Source organism: Aythya ferina (assembly GCF_964211825.1).
Source record: "Aythya ferina genome assembly, chromosome: 2".
NCBI classification, from domain to species: domain Eukaryota; kingdom Metazoa; phylum Chordata; class Aves; order Anseriformes; family Anatidae; genus Aythya; species Aythya ferina.
Window position 1 is genome coordinate 97,228,641 of NC_140297.1, and position 16,853 is coordinate 97,245,493.

At 41.5% G+C, this 16,853-nt stretch overlaps 1 protein-coding gene across 3 annotated transcripts in view; it reads left to right on the plus strand.

The window, feature by feature from the left end:
* Positions 1 to 1,337: 1,337 nt before the first annotated feature.
* TEX10 (testis expressed 10) overlaps positions 1,338 to 16,853 on the plus strand; it is a 49,347-nt gene continuing 33,831 nt past the window's right edge. Inside the window, exons 1-6 of one of the 3 annotated variants that reach the window (XM_084510156.1) lie at positions 1,338 to 1,453; positions 3,682 to 3,870; positions 4,339 to 5,045; positions 10,555 to 10,798; positions 12,679 to 12,791; positions 14,532 to 14,770. In XM_084510156.1, the coding sequence (XP_084366282.1) occupies positions 3,691 to 3,870; positions 4,339 to 5,045; positions 10,555 to 10,798; positions 12,679 to 12,791; positions 14,532 to 14,770 (1,483 nt within the window). In that variant the 5' untranslated portion in view covers positions 1,338 to 1,453; positions 3,682 to 3,690. Of the gene's footprint in view, positions 1,454 to 1,854; positions 1,964 to 2,399; positions 2,652 to 3,681; positions 3,871 to 4,338; positions 5,046 to 10,554; positions 10,799 to 12,678; positions 12,792 to 14,531; positions 14,771 to 16,853 lie in introns of those variants that run through there. The other 2 variants (XM_084510158.1, XM_084510157.1) reach the window with 2 other exon arrangements.

Consider the following 16,853-nt stretch of genomic DNA (forward strand, 5'->3'; position numbering starts at 1 on the left):
TCGCTTCTCATGCTAATTAGCCTTTTGGCACCTTGCGCCTGCGTAGAGCCTCCCAAGAATTGTGGGCAGGGGTCTTTGGGATGTGGGCAGGGGTCTTTGGGAGGAAGACCCCGAGTCTTCCTCACAGTGTACTTTTCACCTTTGGTCAGGAATCTGCTGAATTGGCATGTTTCTTAATTGCAAGAGCTGGTTGTTGCTAATTCTCCCGTTTGTTGTATCTTTATAATGAATTCCAATGTCCAGTTTCGAGATTTATAGTCCTTACATTCGTTTCTCTGTCTGTCTGCTGCTTCCTTATCATGAGTTCCAGTGTCTTGTTTCGAGATATACAGTCCATGTCTGGGGATTGTCCTTGCCTCCCCAAAGCCTCCCCAATACCTCCTTAATCAGCTAGGTAAGTGATTTCCTGCAAACGTAGGGCTTTCTGTCTTGAAGTTGTGTCAGGCTGCAAAGTGGAAAATGTAGCTCTGAGTATCTTACAAATCATAGAAACATTAAAGCTGGAAGAGACCTTCAAGATCATCTGGTCCAACCATCACCCTACTACCACTGTCACCCGCTAAACCACATCCCTAAGTGCCAGGTCCAATCTTTCCTTTGACACTGCCAGGGATGGTGATGCCAAAAAAAAAAAAAGCTGGCACAAGCAGAAGAACACAACTGTGGCAGTACTCATGAAGCGTGAGTGGAATTGTACAAAATACTTCTTTTGCAGGAAGTGCTAAAAACGTCTTGTTTTGCAAGAAGGCTGTCATCGGTTGGTGAGCAGGTGGGCCTGTTCCACAAGAGACTGCTCTGCTGTATGTGTGTGTGTGTGAAATGAATCTGATTTAATCACGTTAAGATTTAACATTTTAATCATGTCATATCAAAAGAGTGCACAGAGAAGGGCTACGGAGCTGGGGAAGGGCCTGGAGCACCAGTCCTGTGAGGGGTGGCTGAGGGAGCTGGGGGGGGTTTGGTCTGGGGAAGAGGAGGCTCAGGGGAGACCTTATTAATCTAATAACTACCTGAAAGGAAGGTGTGGGGAGCTGGGGTCGGGCTTTTCTTGTAGATAACTAGTGATAGGGGTAGAGGGAATGGTTGTGCCAGGGGAGGCTCAGGTTCGAAATTAGGAGCCATTTCTTGTCAGGGAATGGTCAGGCAGTGGAAAGGGGTTGCTCGGGGCGGTGGCGGCGTCACCATCCCTGGCGGTGCTTAGGGAACGGTTGGCCCTGGTGCTTGGGGACACGTTTTAATGGGAGACAGAATCACAGGCAGCGGGGCGCCATGAGAGAGACCGGCAGCCCCTCTGAGGCGCCCCGACAGCCGCGGTCCTCCAGCCCCACAGGCGGCGCTGGGCGCTGGGCGTCGCTCCCCGCCCGCTGAGGCGAGGCGGCCGTTTCCCGGGCGGGGCGGCGCGGAGCGGAGCGGCGCGGAGCGGGGCGGCGGGGCCGGGGCTGCCGCGTGCTCGGTGAGGGGCCGGGGCTGAGGCGGGGGCGGCGGGGCCCGGCCCGGCGGGGAAGGGGGGTAGACCTGGCGGCCGTGCGGCTGCAGCCCCCCGGGGGGGAAGGCCGCCGGGGGAGGGGGGTGGTGAAGGGCTGGGAGGCGGTGATTGAGGTAATTTAACGGGTTGTGTGCCCTTAGCCGCCGGTGGTCCCGGGTCTGGCGGTGCTGTTCGGTGGGGGTGGGAAATGGAGGCTGGGGGTTGGTGATAAACCCGGCCCGAAATGCGCAGTGCGGGGCCAGCTGGGCTTCCTCCTGCTGCCAGGGGAAACTGCGCCTTTTTTGGGGGGATCTTTCTGCTTGAAAATAATGGGTTTGGGCCCGGTGTGTGCGCCTCGGTCTGTGATCCAGGGTGGGGTGGAAGGCATCTGGGAGGGGGAGACCTCAAAACGCCTGGTGAGGCAAGGCAGTGCGGGGAAACCCGTCACCACTGGAGCTTTCGGCTATTCCTCTGTGTCTTCTGAGTAGTGAAAATCAGGTAGTTCCTTCCTAAAAAATGCATAAGGTTAATATATATACATGTTTAATAAAGCCAATTATAAAAGCTTGTTATACTAGGCTACTAAAGGGCCTTTTAAATTTGGGGGCCAAACCCCAAATTATAAGCCAATTTTCAGCCAATAGATTCCTGATGCTAAATTTACACTTCGGTTAAAGTCTTCGTATGTACAGCTGTGGTGTGTGGGTGAAATGCTGTGGTACAGCACAGATTCACCAAATCTGAAGTCTGTTGGAAAATCAGCTGTGAAATTTTACCTGCTCGAGTCAGTGGTGGTCATAAAACAATCACTGTGGGGATGCTTTATTTAGAATTTTCTAGGTTTGATCACCTATGTTGTCTTCTTTCATTTTTTTTAGTTAATGTGCTCTTTAGATGTTGAATGTTGTGTTCACAATATTTACCTACAGATCAGTTATTAATAACGTGCAAAACTCAGTTACCTAAAGCGTAGCTCAAAAGAGAGCTCCTGTCACACTGAAGAAACAGAAAGTTTACGTATCTAACATGAACCTTGAAAGCTGGATATATCTGTATACAAGGACATCTGGACGTATTCAGATTTCCAGCTGCAAAAATTACCTTTTATTGGTAGGAAATTATGAAATGTTAAAACCTCAGCATCGTAACAACTGCGTGCTCGTCTCCCCCTTCGTGCTCTTAAATTGTAAGTAATCCCTGCGACCGCTTCTAGGAGTCCTTGGACTGTGGGTTCATTGTCTTAACCATCAGAAATCTAGGCACAAACTGTACAAGATGTTGAGTAGTGCGAGATCAGCTTCTAGAGCTTTGTTTTGAGAGATTTTAGAAGATGTATGGGGACGGTGAGCGGGGAAGGAAGATAAGGGAACCCGTGGTGTAGTGTGTTTTTTGCTCTGGTAGAACCAGATGTACTTTTATCTGTACAGATGTATCCAAGCCAAGAAACTGAAGTCTGGGAACTGGGCTTTGTTTTGGTTATTGCATATCTCTTCTAGGATTACTGCGCAAGTAAATGTAGCTATTTATGCTACTGTATTTCTTAGGCCTTATTCAATGACTTAGTTTTTCAACCTTTTTTTACTCTGTGCCTTTTTAACGTGTTTTTCTCCCCCTCTTCTTCCTAATGATTATTCCTAAATGCGCAGCCTGGACTTTTAAGAGTGTAGAGGAAGTTTTCTTACAGTTTCATTATGCTGCAGTTATCTTGAAGGCCTGATGAGATCCATGATTTTACCTGTGGAAACAAGTATGTTGGTAATGATTGAATCTTTAAACAATGTACAAATGAAGTGAAACTGTTAACTGAGCTCTTCAGCCATGACAAGGGGTCAGGTACATAAAAAGTTGCCTTATCAGCAGGACCATTTGTTAAAGAAAAACAACCAAAAAAACCCACAGAAAACCACAACTTATGCTGATGAAGTAGTGGAAGATGAAGATACTTAAGTGACCTTTTCACTCTGAGAACTGCTTTATTGAAAGGCAACCAAAGGAACAGTGGAGTATTTTCTGGACACTAGAAGAACAGTTCTGTGGGATCAGCCTGCGGGTCTATTCAGTCTGTTCAGCTTAGCATCCGGTCTCAACAAGTGGGCAACAGTTTATGCATAGGAAAGAGTAAAAACAATTGTGTTCACTAGGCAGTTGCTGCTTTTTGGTGGAAAATGTATTTGTTGGTAATGTATTAATTTAAGACTCTGAATGTCTTTTTGCAGAGAATCAGAATGACTAAAAAAAGGAAACATCAAGAAGACTTCCAGAAAGTGAAATTAAAAGTTGGGAAAAAAAAGCCAAAATTAGAAAATGCAACAGACACCGCCTTCAAAACAAAGACCATACAAATTCCGGAGCAGCTTAAAGAAGATGGATTGCTTACTGCACAGAACAGAAAACTTAACATAAAGGTATATTGTGGTAATACATTCTGAAGTGACAGATAATGACTTGACATTTACCTTCTGCTTTCCTTCCTTTGTGTTGTCTTCCATATCTTGCAACTCTTAAGCTGAAGAGAGCTGTTGAGACTAAAATTTTCTAGTTCTACTTTTGAGACGAGCTGTGAGAGGACATCTTTTGGTTGTGCCTCTGTTAAGTCAGTAGACTTGTATGTATAACGACAGTTATGTAATTACCTGAAGGACAAGTTATGGTATCTTGTTTTTCCTGTTGTTGAATATTGCTGATTTGTTCATTGTTTAAACCAATATTATGTTTGTTTTGAATGTACTAGGCTGCTACAGACAGTAATACCTCATTGGAACAGATTCTGTATTTTCTAATATTTATTTAAAAATGTGCTAGAAAATAGGTGAGGAAATTTAAAGTCCTTAGAGTGATAATGATAGCAAATGTTTGTGTTTCTTTCCTTGTAGGATCTGCTTTCACAGATGCACCATTACAGTCCTGGGGTTAAGCAAAATGCACTTCTTGGGCTCAAAGAGCTCCTGTCTCAGTATCCGTTCATAATCGATGCCCACCTTTCGAGTATAATAAGCGAGGTGGCAGCTGTGTTTACAGACAAAGATGCCGGTGTCAGAGGAGCGGCTGTTCACCTGCTTCAATTCTTGGCTTCCAAAATAAGAGCTGAACAGATTGCTCCGTTTTTCCCCTTGGTAAGTGCCCATCTCTCCAGTGCCATGACTCACATCAGCGTGGGAATTCAGGAGGATTCACTGAAAGTCCTGGATGTTTTATTGGAAGCGTACCCAGCTCTCCTCACAGACCGCAGTGTTATATTGCTGAAGAATTTTGTCGAGCTTATCTCTCACCAGCAACTGTCCAAAAGACTGAAGAGCAGAGAGAAACTCTCCTGGATGCTGTCTGTTAACCCGAACCGCAGGGTAACTTCTCAGCAGTGGAGGCTGAACGTCCTCATTAGGCTCAAGAAGTTTCTCCAGGCCGTGGTAGACGGATCCAACGAAATCGAAGACGAAGGGCTTCAGGAGCAAAAGGATAGTCCTCATTCTGGGAGGAACCCCATATGTATAAGCTGGAAGGTCCACGCAAACAATCAGCAGCACATACAGCTGTATGAAAACGGTGGCTTACGACCAAAGATCAACTCCTCCTTTAGACTGAGGTGAGAAAACATCAATTCCCAAATTAGTTCGTGTCAACTTTGTGGGCACAATTAATGTCGAACTGGGGCTTGGGCTGTTGAAAGCAACTGTTTGATTCTCATTGTGGGATTGTCTAGTAGTTGTATTGCAGGGTATTTGGTGTAACGTGCAGTTTTACTGCAGAGGCTTGAAAAACTCAGCTTGTTAGCAAGTAAAAGCTTTCATTATGCTATTCATGATAATTCTGGAAGAGCATCTTGTTAGTGGTTTTTTGGGGTGCAAACTGAAGACTGCAGATTATTGCAGGGTATGAAATACGTGTGGGGGCAAGCAGAGTGGGATTTCTCTATACTAAATGTGAATGTATCTGTTACACAGCAATAAGGAACCTGATTGAAACTTTGTGCTTTCACCTTCAAGAGTCTATAATAACTTGAGAAGGAGCGTAATTTCTTCATCTGAATATAGCTTCCTTGTCAAATAGCACGCTAAGATGCACCTGTCTGTCTGAAGCTCTGCCGAGTTTCCAATTTTGGATATTCTAAATCAATTCCCAAGCTTGCGTCTTCACTATGGATAAAGGATGTGTCTGCTGAGACACGCTGATGAAAGTGGGGGAAAAAGCATAGTGGGCTTAGGAACAGAAAGGTCTGGGGCCCTAAGTAGACCTGAACTGAAGTTTAGGGAGAAATAACTAACCATATTTGTTTCTCTCTGTCTTTTCTGATTCACCTCAAACCAGAGGGGAACCCTGCTTTGCCCCCCCAGTTCTTGTGGTACCTTTTTAATGTTGCCATCCTCGTGTATTTATGGTTATAGATGTTACCTGTGTGGTGGTAGAACAGCTGGCATGAACTACCTGAAAAGCAGAACTGCTGTGTAGCTGTTATACAGCATTTCTAATCTGTAGATCTCAGTTTGAAGAGAAACCACAGTCCTTGTTTCACTGCTGAGGAAGGCTGACTACGGGATGGATATAAAGTGGTTTTACCAAACTGAGCAGAAAAAAGGTTTAAATCCCACCGTGGGATCCATCATTATGTCCACCTCATTGATTTGAAGGAGGCGCAGAAGAAGAGGTTCTCTTTTAATACCCCAGATGTGGGCCTGAATTAGCAGCTCATTTCAATCTCCATCTTGGTGACACAGGAATGGCTGTTCTGTTCCTGTTCTCTTAGGCTTCCTCTTGGTAGATAGTGCGTTACCTGTGGCATTGATGGGAAATTTACATTTTACTTAGCTTAATATAAAGCTTATTCTCACAAAAGCGGTTGTTAGCATAGCTTAAGAGTTCAGTGATGTCCGACAATAGCTGCTGCGGTTAAAGCTACCTTGGAAACTAAAGCAGTGAGATCCAGTCTTGAGGCAGGGGAGGGTTTCAGTGCGAAATGGTCCTGTGGACTTCATCTTGCAGTCACACAAGGCTGGACCACCGAGTGGCAGGGGGTTCTTGTGCTGCGCAGCGTGTGCCGTGCCGTGCCCTGTACTAGTTGCAGGTGCGTTGTATCCGAGGTCTGGGAAAATAAACCACACCTGGTGTCACCTGAATCGGATTCCCCTTTTCTGAGGAGCTAGATTTTGGTGAAGCATCGCGATCCGCTTCTGGTTATAAATGCTTTCACAAAGCCGTTCCAAGCACGAGGAGGAGCCAGAAGAGTGGAAGGAAACTGCTAGCATCCGAGGCAAAGTTGGCACAGAGAGCTGATGGCAGCAGGACAGAAGAATGGCAAGGGATAGCCACACAAGGTACTGAAGTGTTCTCATTCTCTTGTATTTGCTCGTGGGTTGGTGCAGCCCTTTGTACAAAGGGGCTAGCAGAGCTTGTTATACTGGATATTTGTGGAATGTTAAGAGTGGAAATTACCTGGGGGCTTTTGTTTGCTACCAGAAACAGGAAAGACACCTACAGCATGAAGCCCTTCCCTCTGAAATCTTTCCTAGTAATCTGAAGATGTTTAATTCTGTCTCTTCCCATCCCAAATGTGGCCTTCGATGGTCATTCCTGGGCCTCTGCTGCGACCATTACTGCAGGGACAGAAATGACCTCTAGTAAGAGATGCAAAATGGCTTTGTTGAAGATCTCCGGTATCTCAAGTGGTGTGTGTGTGTTTTTGTTTAAAGAAGTCAGTGCAGAAATAATCGAGTTGTAACTGTAGGTAATCAGAGTTGGCCAAACCAGAAGTAACTAATTGCATTGTGCGTGTGTGTTGGTGGCAAAAGGGCTCATCACTAACACTGCAAATAAGTTTTGACTTCTTTCTTTAAAAAGTAGGCTTCCAAACACCATTAATAATAATTTAAATGTTTAAAGTTGATGATACATTTGTTTTCCTGTATCCTTTTAATCTTGCAAGTCCATCAGGTAGGGGTGCAGCCTCCTAGGTTACAGAACACGATTTTCCAAGGGTTTTCCAGCTAGCAGTATTAGCATTTGGTGAGCAGCGTAGATCTCTTCTGGAATGCTGGATGGTTCAGCAAGTCAAATATGAAGGCCTTGATATGTTCTGTTGTGTGTTACGTCTTCACTCTATACATGAATTAAAGATCACAGTGAAGTAGGAGATTACTAGAACGTGTTTTCTGCCTGATGTGTTGCTGCTGACTGCGCTGCTTTTTGCATCACTTCGTTTCAGGTTTGGAATAATGGAAGGCATTACAGCATCACAGCTTGAATTTGGTGGTACCAAGGTGTGTCATCTTTTTTTTGGACTGGAAACGGTACTGAAGCGGAATGATAGAGCATCTGTTCTGCCAAGAAAGGATAAAACGAAGCTGCAGAGTAAATTGGAGAAGACTTGAGTGACCGAAATGGAAGACAAAGCACAGTGAATGTATATGTGTGTGCTGTGCATCAGATAGACAGAAGTGAAAAATACAGCTGAGTGTTTTTCTGCTGCAGTAGGTGATGTGTACCTAAGGAAGAGGAGCACAGTAATCTGATTCAGACTGCAAGACCAAGAGAAAAATTACTAACTTCCAGTGACTCCCTACTTCAAGCAGCCAGCAGTTCTTTACCTATTTTCTGTTTCTTTTATGCTTCTTTGATTTCCCTTCCCTAGATTTCTTTCATTCCCTTACTGTCACGTTGCAGCAGGGTTACAAAAAAAATTATTTTGTTTGGTATTCCTTATAGGAATATTGGCATTTTAAGAAAATTGACAGCTTAAGTTGCTACGTACATAAGTATCTTACAGCTCCCCTTAATAACAGTTCATCCCAAAGTGAAGGTAATGAGCTTTGTGGTGTTTTTCAGAGCCACCCTGCTAATAAGGAGTAGCAATAACGGATATGTGACAAAAATATTGACACTTTAATTGACATCAAACTCTTCTGGTTTGTTTAGCCATGGATGGCAAAGGATGCACTCATCAAATGCATACTGAACAGATGGCACTGATACTTCGTACCCCTTTTGCTGTCAACCTTGAAGGTGTAGAGGAGATTATTTTGAGACCTAGGGGCTTCTTCTGAGGGGAGACATGAAAGCTGTGCTAAGTTTTCTTTCCCAAAAGCTCTCACCATCTGGGTGGGATATCCCTTTTGGCACTGATTCTTTTTTTGCTTCCCATTCCTAGTTTCAGGTGAGCACTGAAATAGAGGGCTGTGCTTTGTTACACTTCAGTAGGAATCTCGAGGCGTGTGTTCTCAGGTTTCATGCACCGCTCATTGTTTAATGAGGTGACTTTTCTGGTCCAGAAATAGCTTGCTGTAATGCCAGAGCTCTGCTGTAATGCCAGCTATTCTTTTCAGAGAAATGGTTTAAAAGTATGACTTCAGAGCTATGTTACCCAATTATTGACACTTCAGAATCTCAGCCAGGTGTCTGGTATTCACATGTTACTGGCATTTATGGGACAGCACTGTTCAGTGAAATTAGAGGGCTTGGTAGCAACTTACTCATCCGGTGATGCTGTAGGATTTGTGATGGGTACAACTAGAAGATGAGATTTGTCTGCTGTGTCTTTAGATGTCTACGTTAGTCACCTTAAACCCTATAGTCTAAAAGAAACTGATGTCTTCGCTGTAGTGTCTACAGAGTAGATAGTTAATAAAAATCATTTTATTTAAAGAGGAAAAGCAGAATTAAGTTGACTGCATATATTGGTTGTTGCTGTTAGTGCTGTTGTTTTTATTTTTTATTTTTCTAAAAGCTTCTTTGAAAACATATAGTAAATTGGTTGGCTTGAAAATGATAGGATGACCAGAGAAAACTGGTTAATCTCTTTAATTCAATACCAAGTTAAAATATTTGTAAACAACCTGTGGAAAGAAAGCAAGTAGTTTTTCAGATTTCATTTTGGGTGTTTATCTGTAAAGGAGAGTATCTTGGAGAACATCATTGAAACAGGAAGAGGTTTAACAGGAAACTGAGCATACTAATTTTTACTTATATTAAGAATTTAGAATTACAGAAATTCCTTGCTATGAGCATTTCATGTTCCATGATGATTTTGTTTTCACAATGCCAGCAATTATGTGTTCAGGTTAACATTGCTCCTCTGTTTTGTTTTTTTTTTTTTTTTAACTTTTTAAGAGCTCTTTTGTTTAGAAACAGATCCAAAAGCTTCTGTATAGCTCAAAAATAGCAAGAGTGCTTCGTGAGTTACTTTCTTTAAAGAACATTCTTCTTAAAATGGATTTAAACTGCCTGAATTTATTTGGGAGCAGTATTTTATCATTTGTGTTGATAATCCCTTTTGGAAAAGAAAACAGAAGTGTAATCAAGAAAAAAAAAAATCTTGGTTTTCTTGCTTTCTGGGAGATGTATACTAGTTTGATTTAAATGATATCTCTTTATTTGGGGATATTTTTTGTTTATTATCAGATCATTTTAATAATTTTTGAGCTAGTTGCTCTCCGGAGCATTAAAGCTAAGCTGTCTAAATGGGAATCGGTTATGGTTTTGCAGAATGATTTCTATTATTATGAGCAACCATTACATTTATTATAGCTGAAGATCATTATTAACTGTAATAAACCTCATGCGTTTGACAATACTTTGTAGTCAGTTTCATTATTTTGCTTCAAGGAGCTTAAAACTTCAGGAAAAAGTTTGTTATTCCGTTGTGCTGAGCACAGTGAAATCTTGCCTGTTGCTTGAAGGCGATAATGATAATACAAATCGTATTTCTGCATTTCTGTAGACCTTACATGTAACAGTGGGGAGAGAAGTACTGAAATCTAAGAAGCTGCTATAGAAGCACACAGATTTGCAGGGAGTCTCGGGAGCAGGTTTGTTGTAGTTGGTTCGAACTATGGTCTGAATTTTTGGGTTAGACCTGCGTGGTGCCAGGAGTTGGACTCGATGATCCTTATGGGTCCCTTCCAACTTGGGATATTCTGTCATTCTATGATCCCATTATTCCTAATTGAAATATTTAGCAAGAAAGCAAGCAAACCTTAAATGTATTAAAGTATTTTTTTTTTCTGGTGTAAAGAAAGGAAAGCAGGTATTGCTAAATCTGTTTTAAAGGTGTGATCTTTACCTTTTTCTTTTATCTTTTTCTTTTTTTTGCTTTTGTCGTTTAGGTCTCTGGCAAGTGTAATGGACAGTGCAGAAAAAGGCCTGTCCTCGGCTGAAAATTTAAAAGGTTTTATTGAGATAATAATTCCGTTACTGATAGAGTGCTGGATTGAAGCATCTCCCGCACAATCAGCTCCCATTCTCGGAAATCTTTTGGAATCAGATTCTCAGCAGCTTATGCAGCAAGTGCTTAGTATAATACATTTATTGTGGAAGCTCACAAAGCGACAGGATGAAACATACAAAATGGTAAGGGAGAAGTGATCCGTGGCATAATAATGAGAGTTCATGTTGTTTTGATCAGAAACCAGTTGGTTGGTGATGGGAAATAGTGGAAATACTTGAGTAAGAGAGAAAAAACCTAGGGTTTGAGCAAAACTGGAGTGTGGATTTTGTCAGGGCTCTTACTCTAGAACAGAATCTGTTGAACTGAGCAATGAGTTCAGCAGTGGCCTCCAGGAATCCTTCCTGACAGACCAGCACGGAAACTTTTGAGCCTGAAATTCATCCTGGAGAAGAGGAGCGTTGTCTCCCAGATAACCTCTAGAATATCAATCTGACCAAAGTGTGGTATGGAGGATTTTTTTTTCTTGTTTTTACATGCTGAAAGGTTTTACATATCAGGGCAGTGGAAGGAAAAACAAACCCTAAACCCTTAGCAAGGTAAGGTACAAGGGTTGAGGGTTGTATGAAGACACTAACTGCTTGGCAGTACCTGCACTGCAGTGTCATGGTTGGTAGTATCACCCATGACACTGAATCAAAGCCTAAATAAGAGCTTTGGAAAGCATCTCTGAAGGTTTTTTGCCTTGATTATTTTGTCTTGTCTTTTATTTTGATAAATCTATTACTTTTTTTTTTTTTTTTCAATGTCTGCTGCTCTTCAGAAGGCCCTGCAAATGGGAAAATACACACACTCTTTTGTCATTTTGGCTGTTGAAGGAATATCTTGACAGCTTTTATCTCTGTATAGGATTCTAGATTCACGTGCTGAACAAAACCTATGGACAGAATAATTACTACAAAAAATTCTGGAATCAACCCATTACACCAGAGTTAGCTAACAGACACAGACAGCCCAAGAGGGGTGAATTCAGTGTCCCCGAATAAAACGTGCTGTTCCCATTTACCTGTGTCCTTTCTACAGAGCCACTTGGGAGCAGGCAGAAAGGAGGCTGTGGCAGCCTGCTGCTGCTAACCTTTTTCTGTAGGGTGCTTTAGGGCTGCTACCCTTAGCCACAGGGTGCCTGCCTTTTGGTGACAAGAAAGGAGTGCTCTTGTGTTAAGATGTAAGACATTTCAGGTACACACAGGTGACCTTAAGATGGTCAGAAGAAAATCTGACGTCCATCCAATTTTTTTTTGAGGATACTGTATTTTATAATTGTATCTTCTCTGTTCCTTTATAGTCACCTTATATATATGAGCACATTCAAATAGCTCAGTTTGAAAATGGAAGTTTTGCTTATTAAACAGTCTTTGGGCTTTAAGGGCCAAAGTGTTTACTAGAGATCTTTTGGCAAACCACTCTGAATGTGCTTGGTGGGAGCCTGTTAAGCTTTGAAGTAGTTTAATGGTCATTTTCTTGAATAAAAAAAGATTGTTGTGCCTGATCAATTTAATAACAATGCAAGCTTCTACGTGTGTGTGGTGGGTTCTGCTAGATAGTTTGTGGGATGGTGACTTAGAGTGTCTGTTAACCCACAAGGTGAAATTATTTTTGAATATAAAAACCTTATTCGGTAAGGATGACCTTTTTTCAGTAAGATGTTTTGTTGGAAGTCCTGAGCTACGAGCATGTTAATAATGGGAAAGATGAAGGCAGTGTCAGAGCATGTCTTAAGGGAAAATTCAGGACAGTCACTGCAAGTAAATCAGAGTTCACTGATACATTAATGTAAAAGCACTTTCAGTTCATACCTGTAACTCACTTGATTTAATATTGTATATATCCACTCCAGTATGTGCTAGGAACACATACTGCTCCAGTTTGGATTAAATGTTATCCCTCAGTCTTGAATTGTATCACAACTTTACTCCCTTGTTTTGTGGATCTTCCAGTTTGTGCATGATTGCATTGATGGTTTTCACTTACTGCCGTGTTTTCTGTCATCTGCTTTCCTTAATAGGAAGTGTGGCTCCGAATGAATTACCTTGTTGATTTCAAGCACCACTTCATGCGTAGTTTTCCTTACTATTTACAAGAAACAGTAAGGCACAAAAAGAAAGATTCGTGGAAAGGGTAAGAATAAAATCAGTTTTGTGTTAACAGCTTTTAGATTCGTAAAATGAGACAACGTATGTGAGCATTACTAAGTTTGTAATGTTGCAAAACTTTTTATTGTGTGTTCCTGGGAGGTCTGTACAACCAGAGTTTTGGTTGTACTTCTTAAAATTTTTGTATAGGAAGTCATCTGAAAGTCCTCCAGTAGAGATGAAAAAGCTGTTTTAAAGAAGTGAAAGTACTGCAAGCTGTGCTACTGAAAATGGAGCTGTCATAGTGGAATCTTGCTTTTATTCTAAGGGTCTATCATGCTGCAGGTATATTTGTGTTTGAAATCATGTTTGGTATTTCAAGTATTGCACTTTCCATTCCTAGAAGGGCACAGAGATTAGAAGTACAGCAGAGCTCCTACAGAAATACTTAACTTTCAGCTAAGCCTTACCCATTAAGTTGATAAAACCAAAAAAAGATGTTCTGCTTTTCCAGGTTTTGACCTGAACTCCTTTCTTGAAACTGGAAATCTGAGAACTAGTATTTGGGCAAAGCAACCATGTTCCTTGTCTTGTAGATGACATCCTGACTTATTAAAATTCTATTAATCCTTCTTCACTATACTCCTAAACATCTACCCTATTCTTGCACTTGAAAATAAGTATGCTGTTGGATAGATACTGGAGACTTCTGCAGTTTTGTTTTGGATATTAATTGAGGACTTCCAAAAACGTACCCTCATGTCATGTAACTAAAAACAGTTGCCTTTCTGTTTTCCCTGCTTACCAATATATTGGTGTAAAGGCTTGCATTTAGCAATCTCACATGGCATTTTGAGGCTTCCGTCCTTCTCCAGTTTGCAAAATGTTACAGAAATTTATCACAGTTCTGCTGATAGCCCTTAGTGCTAACACATTCTGAACATGAAAAAAGATATTAGCATTTATGCAACCTGTAAATTAAGCCCATAGCTTGAGATTTACTTCCCCATATTTTACCAGTCGGCTTTACTGAATTGAAGAGTGACTAGGCTTCAGTTAGCATAGGGTGAAGTGCTCTGTTTTGTAATTTTCACAACTCTGTATCATGTACTGAGTGTAGGCATTCTTATGTACAGCTTTCTGTAGATAAATTCTTTTCTTTTGGTATTCTGTGAGTGTTCAGTCAGCGTGCAGTGAAGTTCCAGCATTAGATGTCAAGCTGCAACATCCTTGATTCCTTTCTTGGTAACCCTTAATTTTGACTTTCAGACCTCTGAAGGATATAGTAACGGTGATAAATGTGTTTCTTATTCCACAGGAGATTGGAAAAAGGTACATAAATGAATTTCTCTATGCTGTTCATGGTGCTTTTAGTTGTGTGACAGTGACAAAATCCATGTGATTCTTCACAGAAGAAGAAACACACAAAAAACAAAACTAAGGGGTCATTTTTCTAGTGTTCCTTTTCCTGTTTCAGTCACCTAAAAGTGGTGCTAGACCAGGGTAAAAATCTCAGAGGAGAAATCAGCCGTAGAGACACAATTTACAGCGTTGGTTCTCACTGCCACTATAAATACAAGAAATAGTTATCATGGTGGCAAAACAAAAATTGTCATTTACCTGAATGGGGTGTAAAACTCAAATATGAAGACTCTTTTTAAAAGTCTTTTAAAAATTTCAGTATTTGATTTTTCTTCTCCATGTGGTATAATTCCTACTGTGAAGTAACAGTATATTAAAAAGTGTAATTTCTTTTTTTTCTTTTTTTCCCTCCATTCTTACTTAGCAACAAGTGTTGTATGACACCCTCAAACAGCGTAGACCATCTTTTACTGAACTTAACCTTGTGTGACATAATGGTTTCACTAGCAAGCGCTTCAACACTTCAGGCAGATTCTGGTTGGTTGGACATGATACGGAAATTTGTGACAGATACTCTCCAGGATGGCAGCAGGCTGAATAGCAAGCAGGTGAACAGATTGCTTGGTGTGACTTGGAGACTCATGCAAATACAGCAGAACAAAGGTAAGATGTGAGTAGTTTCTAAAAAGTGAAACGTAGGCACTGACAAAGAGATTGAGTTACTTTTTTCTTTTCAGGTCACTTTGTCTTACATCCTTGGTTGTTACATCCACAGTGTGTTTTGTCTGTAGAGGTAAATTGAATTCCATGGTCATATCTGTACATGGCATTGAAAATTGCTTCGTTATTAGGAAAGCTGCTAGATTCATAGTGTTGATATACAAAGTATATATTTGTGTACCTGTCTGCTGGTTTTACTTCTTAAGGCATTCTTGTAAATGGGGAGACTAAATTTTTTCTTCACTGGAAAAAATAATTACAAGGAAGGAGAGTTGCATGATATTTTAGTATTTTAGTCTTTATTTAAAATCATTAATGTAGCTTGTAGACGTCCTTGAGTAATGTCAGATGGCCGTTCTAGTTCTATGGTAACATGAAAAGTGTTCGAGACCAGGCTGGATGGGGCTTTGAGCAACCTAGTCTAGTGGAAGGCATCCCTATCCATGGTAGGGGATTGGAACTGGATGGTTTTTAAGGTCCCTTCCAGGCCCAAACCATTCTGTGACTCTATGAAATGCCAAGATAATTATGATGAAAGCTCTGGTAGCATTTGATTTTAATCCTTTTCCAAGGAAAAACACATTTCCAGTTATGACTTGCATGACCAACACAGTGTTTTGGGTTCTCTTCCCACCCCCTCGCCAAAATAATTCTTGACTGTGATCCAGATAAGACCTTGTTTGCCATGTCTGTTCGGTGGTTGATGCAGGACTTCCTAAAGAAAGGAATTTCTCAGGAAGTCTAAAGGTGACAGTGGTCTATGGTGTCTTACTGGTCTGGTAGAATTAAATTCCACAGCCAAGTGGCATTTATAGAAAACGCTATCTCCCTGGGAACAAAGCTAATAACCAATCATTCCTATCACTACTACAAAATTCAGCTTGCTGCTGAAGGCAAGTAATAGCCCACAGTCAGAGATGTGCCTGTCTCATCATCTGAGCTAATGCAGAAGAGCTGATACTAAAGAAATACGTTTCCAACTATTATATCAGATGCTTCACGCTTCTCTTTGTAGTAAAACACTGAATTTTGCTTTGTCTACTAGACTCTTGTTGGATAGCTAAGAATAGCTTGTGTTTTTCTAACCAAAGTAGCCATTTTAGTAAAACAATTCTCCTGGAGAGTGCAGAAAATAAATAAGCTTTAAAAACAAACAAACAAAAAAAGTGAACTTCAAAAAGATCGATGCATATGGATCTTGTCTTCTCATTCTGTAAAGGTTCAGGGATTTTGTTGCGAGTGGGAAATTGTTTACCTCAGGAATCTGTATCCGTTTGTGTGAATAATTTATCTTGTCCCTTCTAGATAATCCTTGTGCAATACTAAGACCCTGACTAGATGTAAGATTAAACCTCATTTGCTAGACGTAGAGGAAGTATAGTTTCAACAGGCTGGATAAATGGGCTGACAAGAACCTCATGCAGTTCAGCGAGAGGAGGAGCAAAGTCCTGCCCCTGTGAAGGAGCAGGCCCATCCGCCAGAACATGCTGGGGCTGCCCAGATGGAAAGCAGCTTGGCAGGAAAGGATCTGGGCGGACACCATGTTGACCGTGGAGTACTGTGTCCATTCTGGGCTTCCCCAGTTCAAGGGAGACATGGAGCTACTGGAGAGAGTCCAGCGAAGGACCACGGAAATGGTTAAGGGACTGGAGCGTCTCCACTCTGAGGAAAGGCTGAGAGAGCAGTGGCAAAGGTTGCCCAGAGAAGCTGTGGAGCTCCCACCTTGAAAATCTCTCACCTCGGAGATATTCAGAAACTGTATGGATGTGGTCCTGGCCATCAGCTTTAGGTGATCCTGCCTGATCAGGGGCATTAGACCCAATGATATCCAGAGGCCTTTTACAGCCTAAACCATTCTATGGGGAAAAAACGTTTTCCTTTCCCGAGTTTTTTGATGGTGTTCTAGAAATTCTGAACTGTATTGTGTAAGGTGATATTCCAAAAGTTGGTACATACTGAAGATAAGTCTGAATTGTTAAAAACATATCTGAAATTGAGACTAAGGCCCTGAGAAGGTGTGTGTATC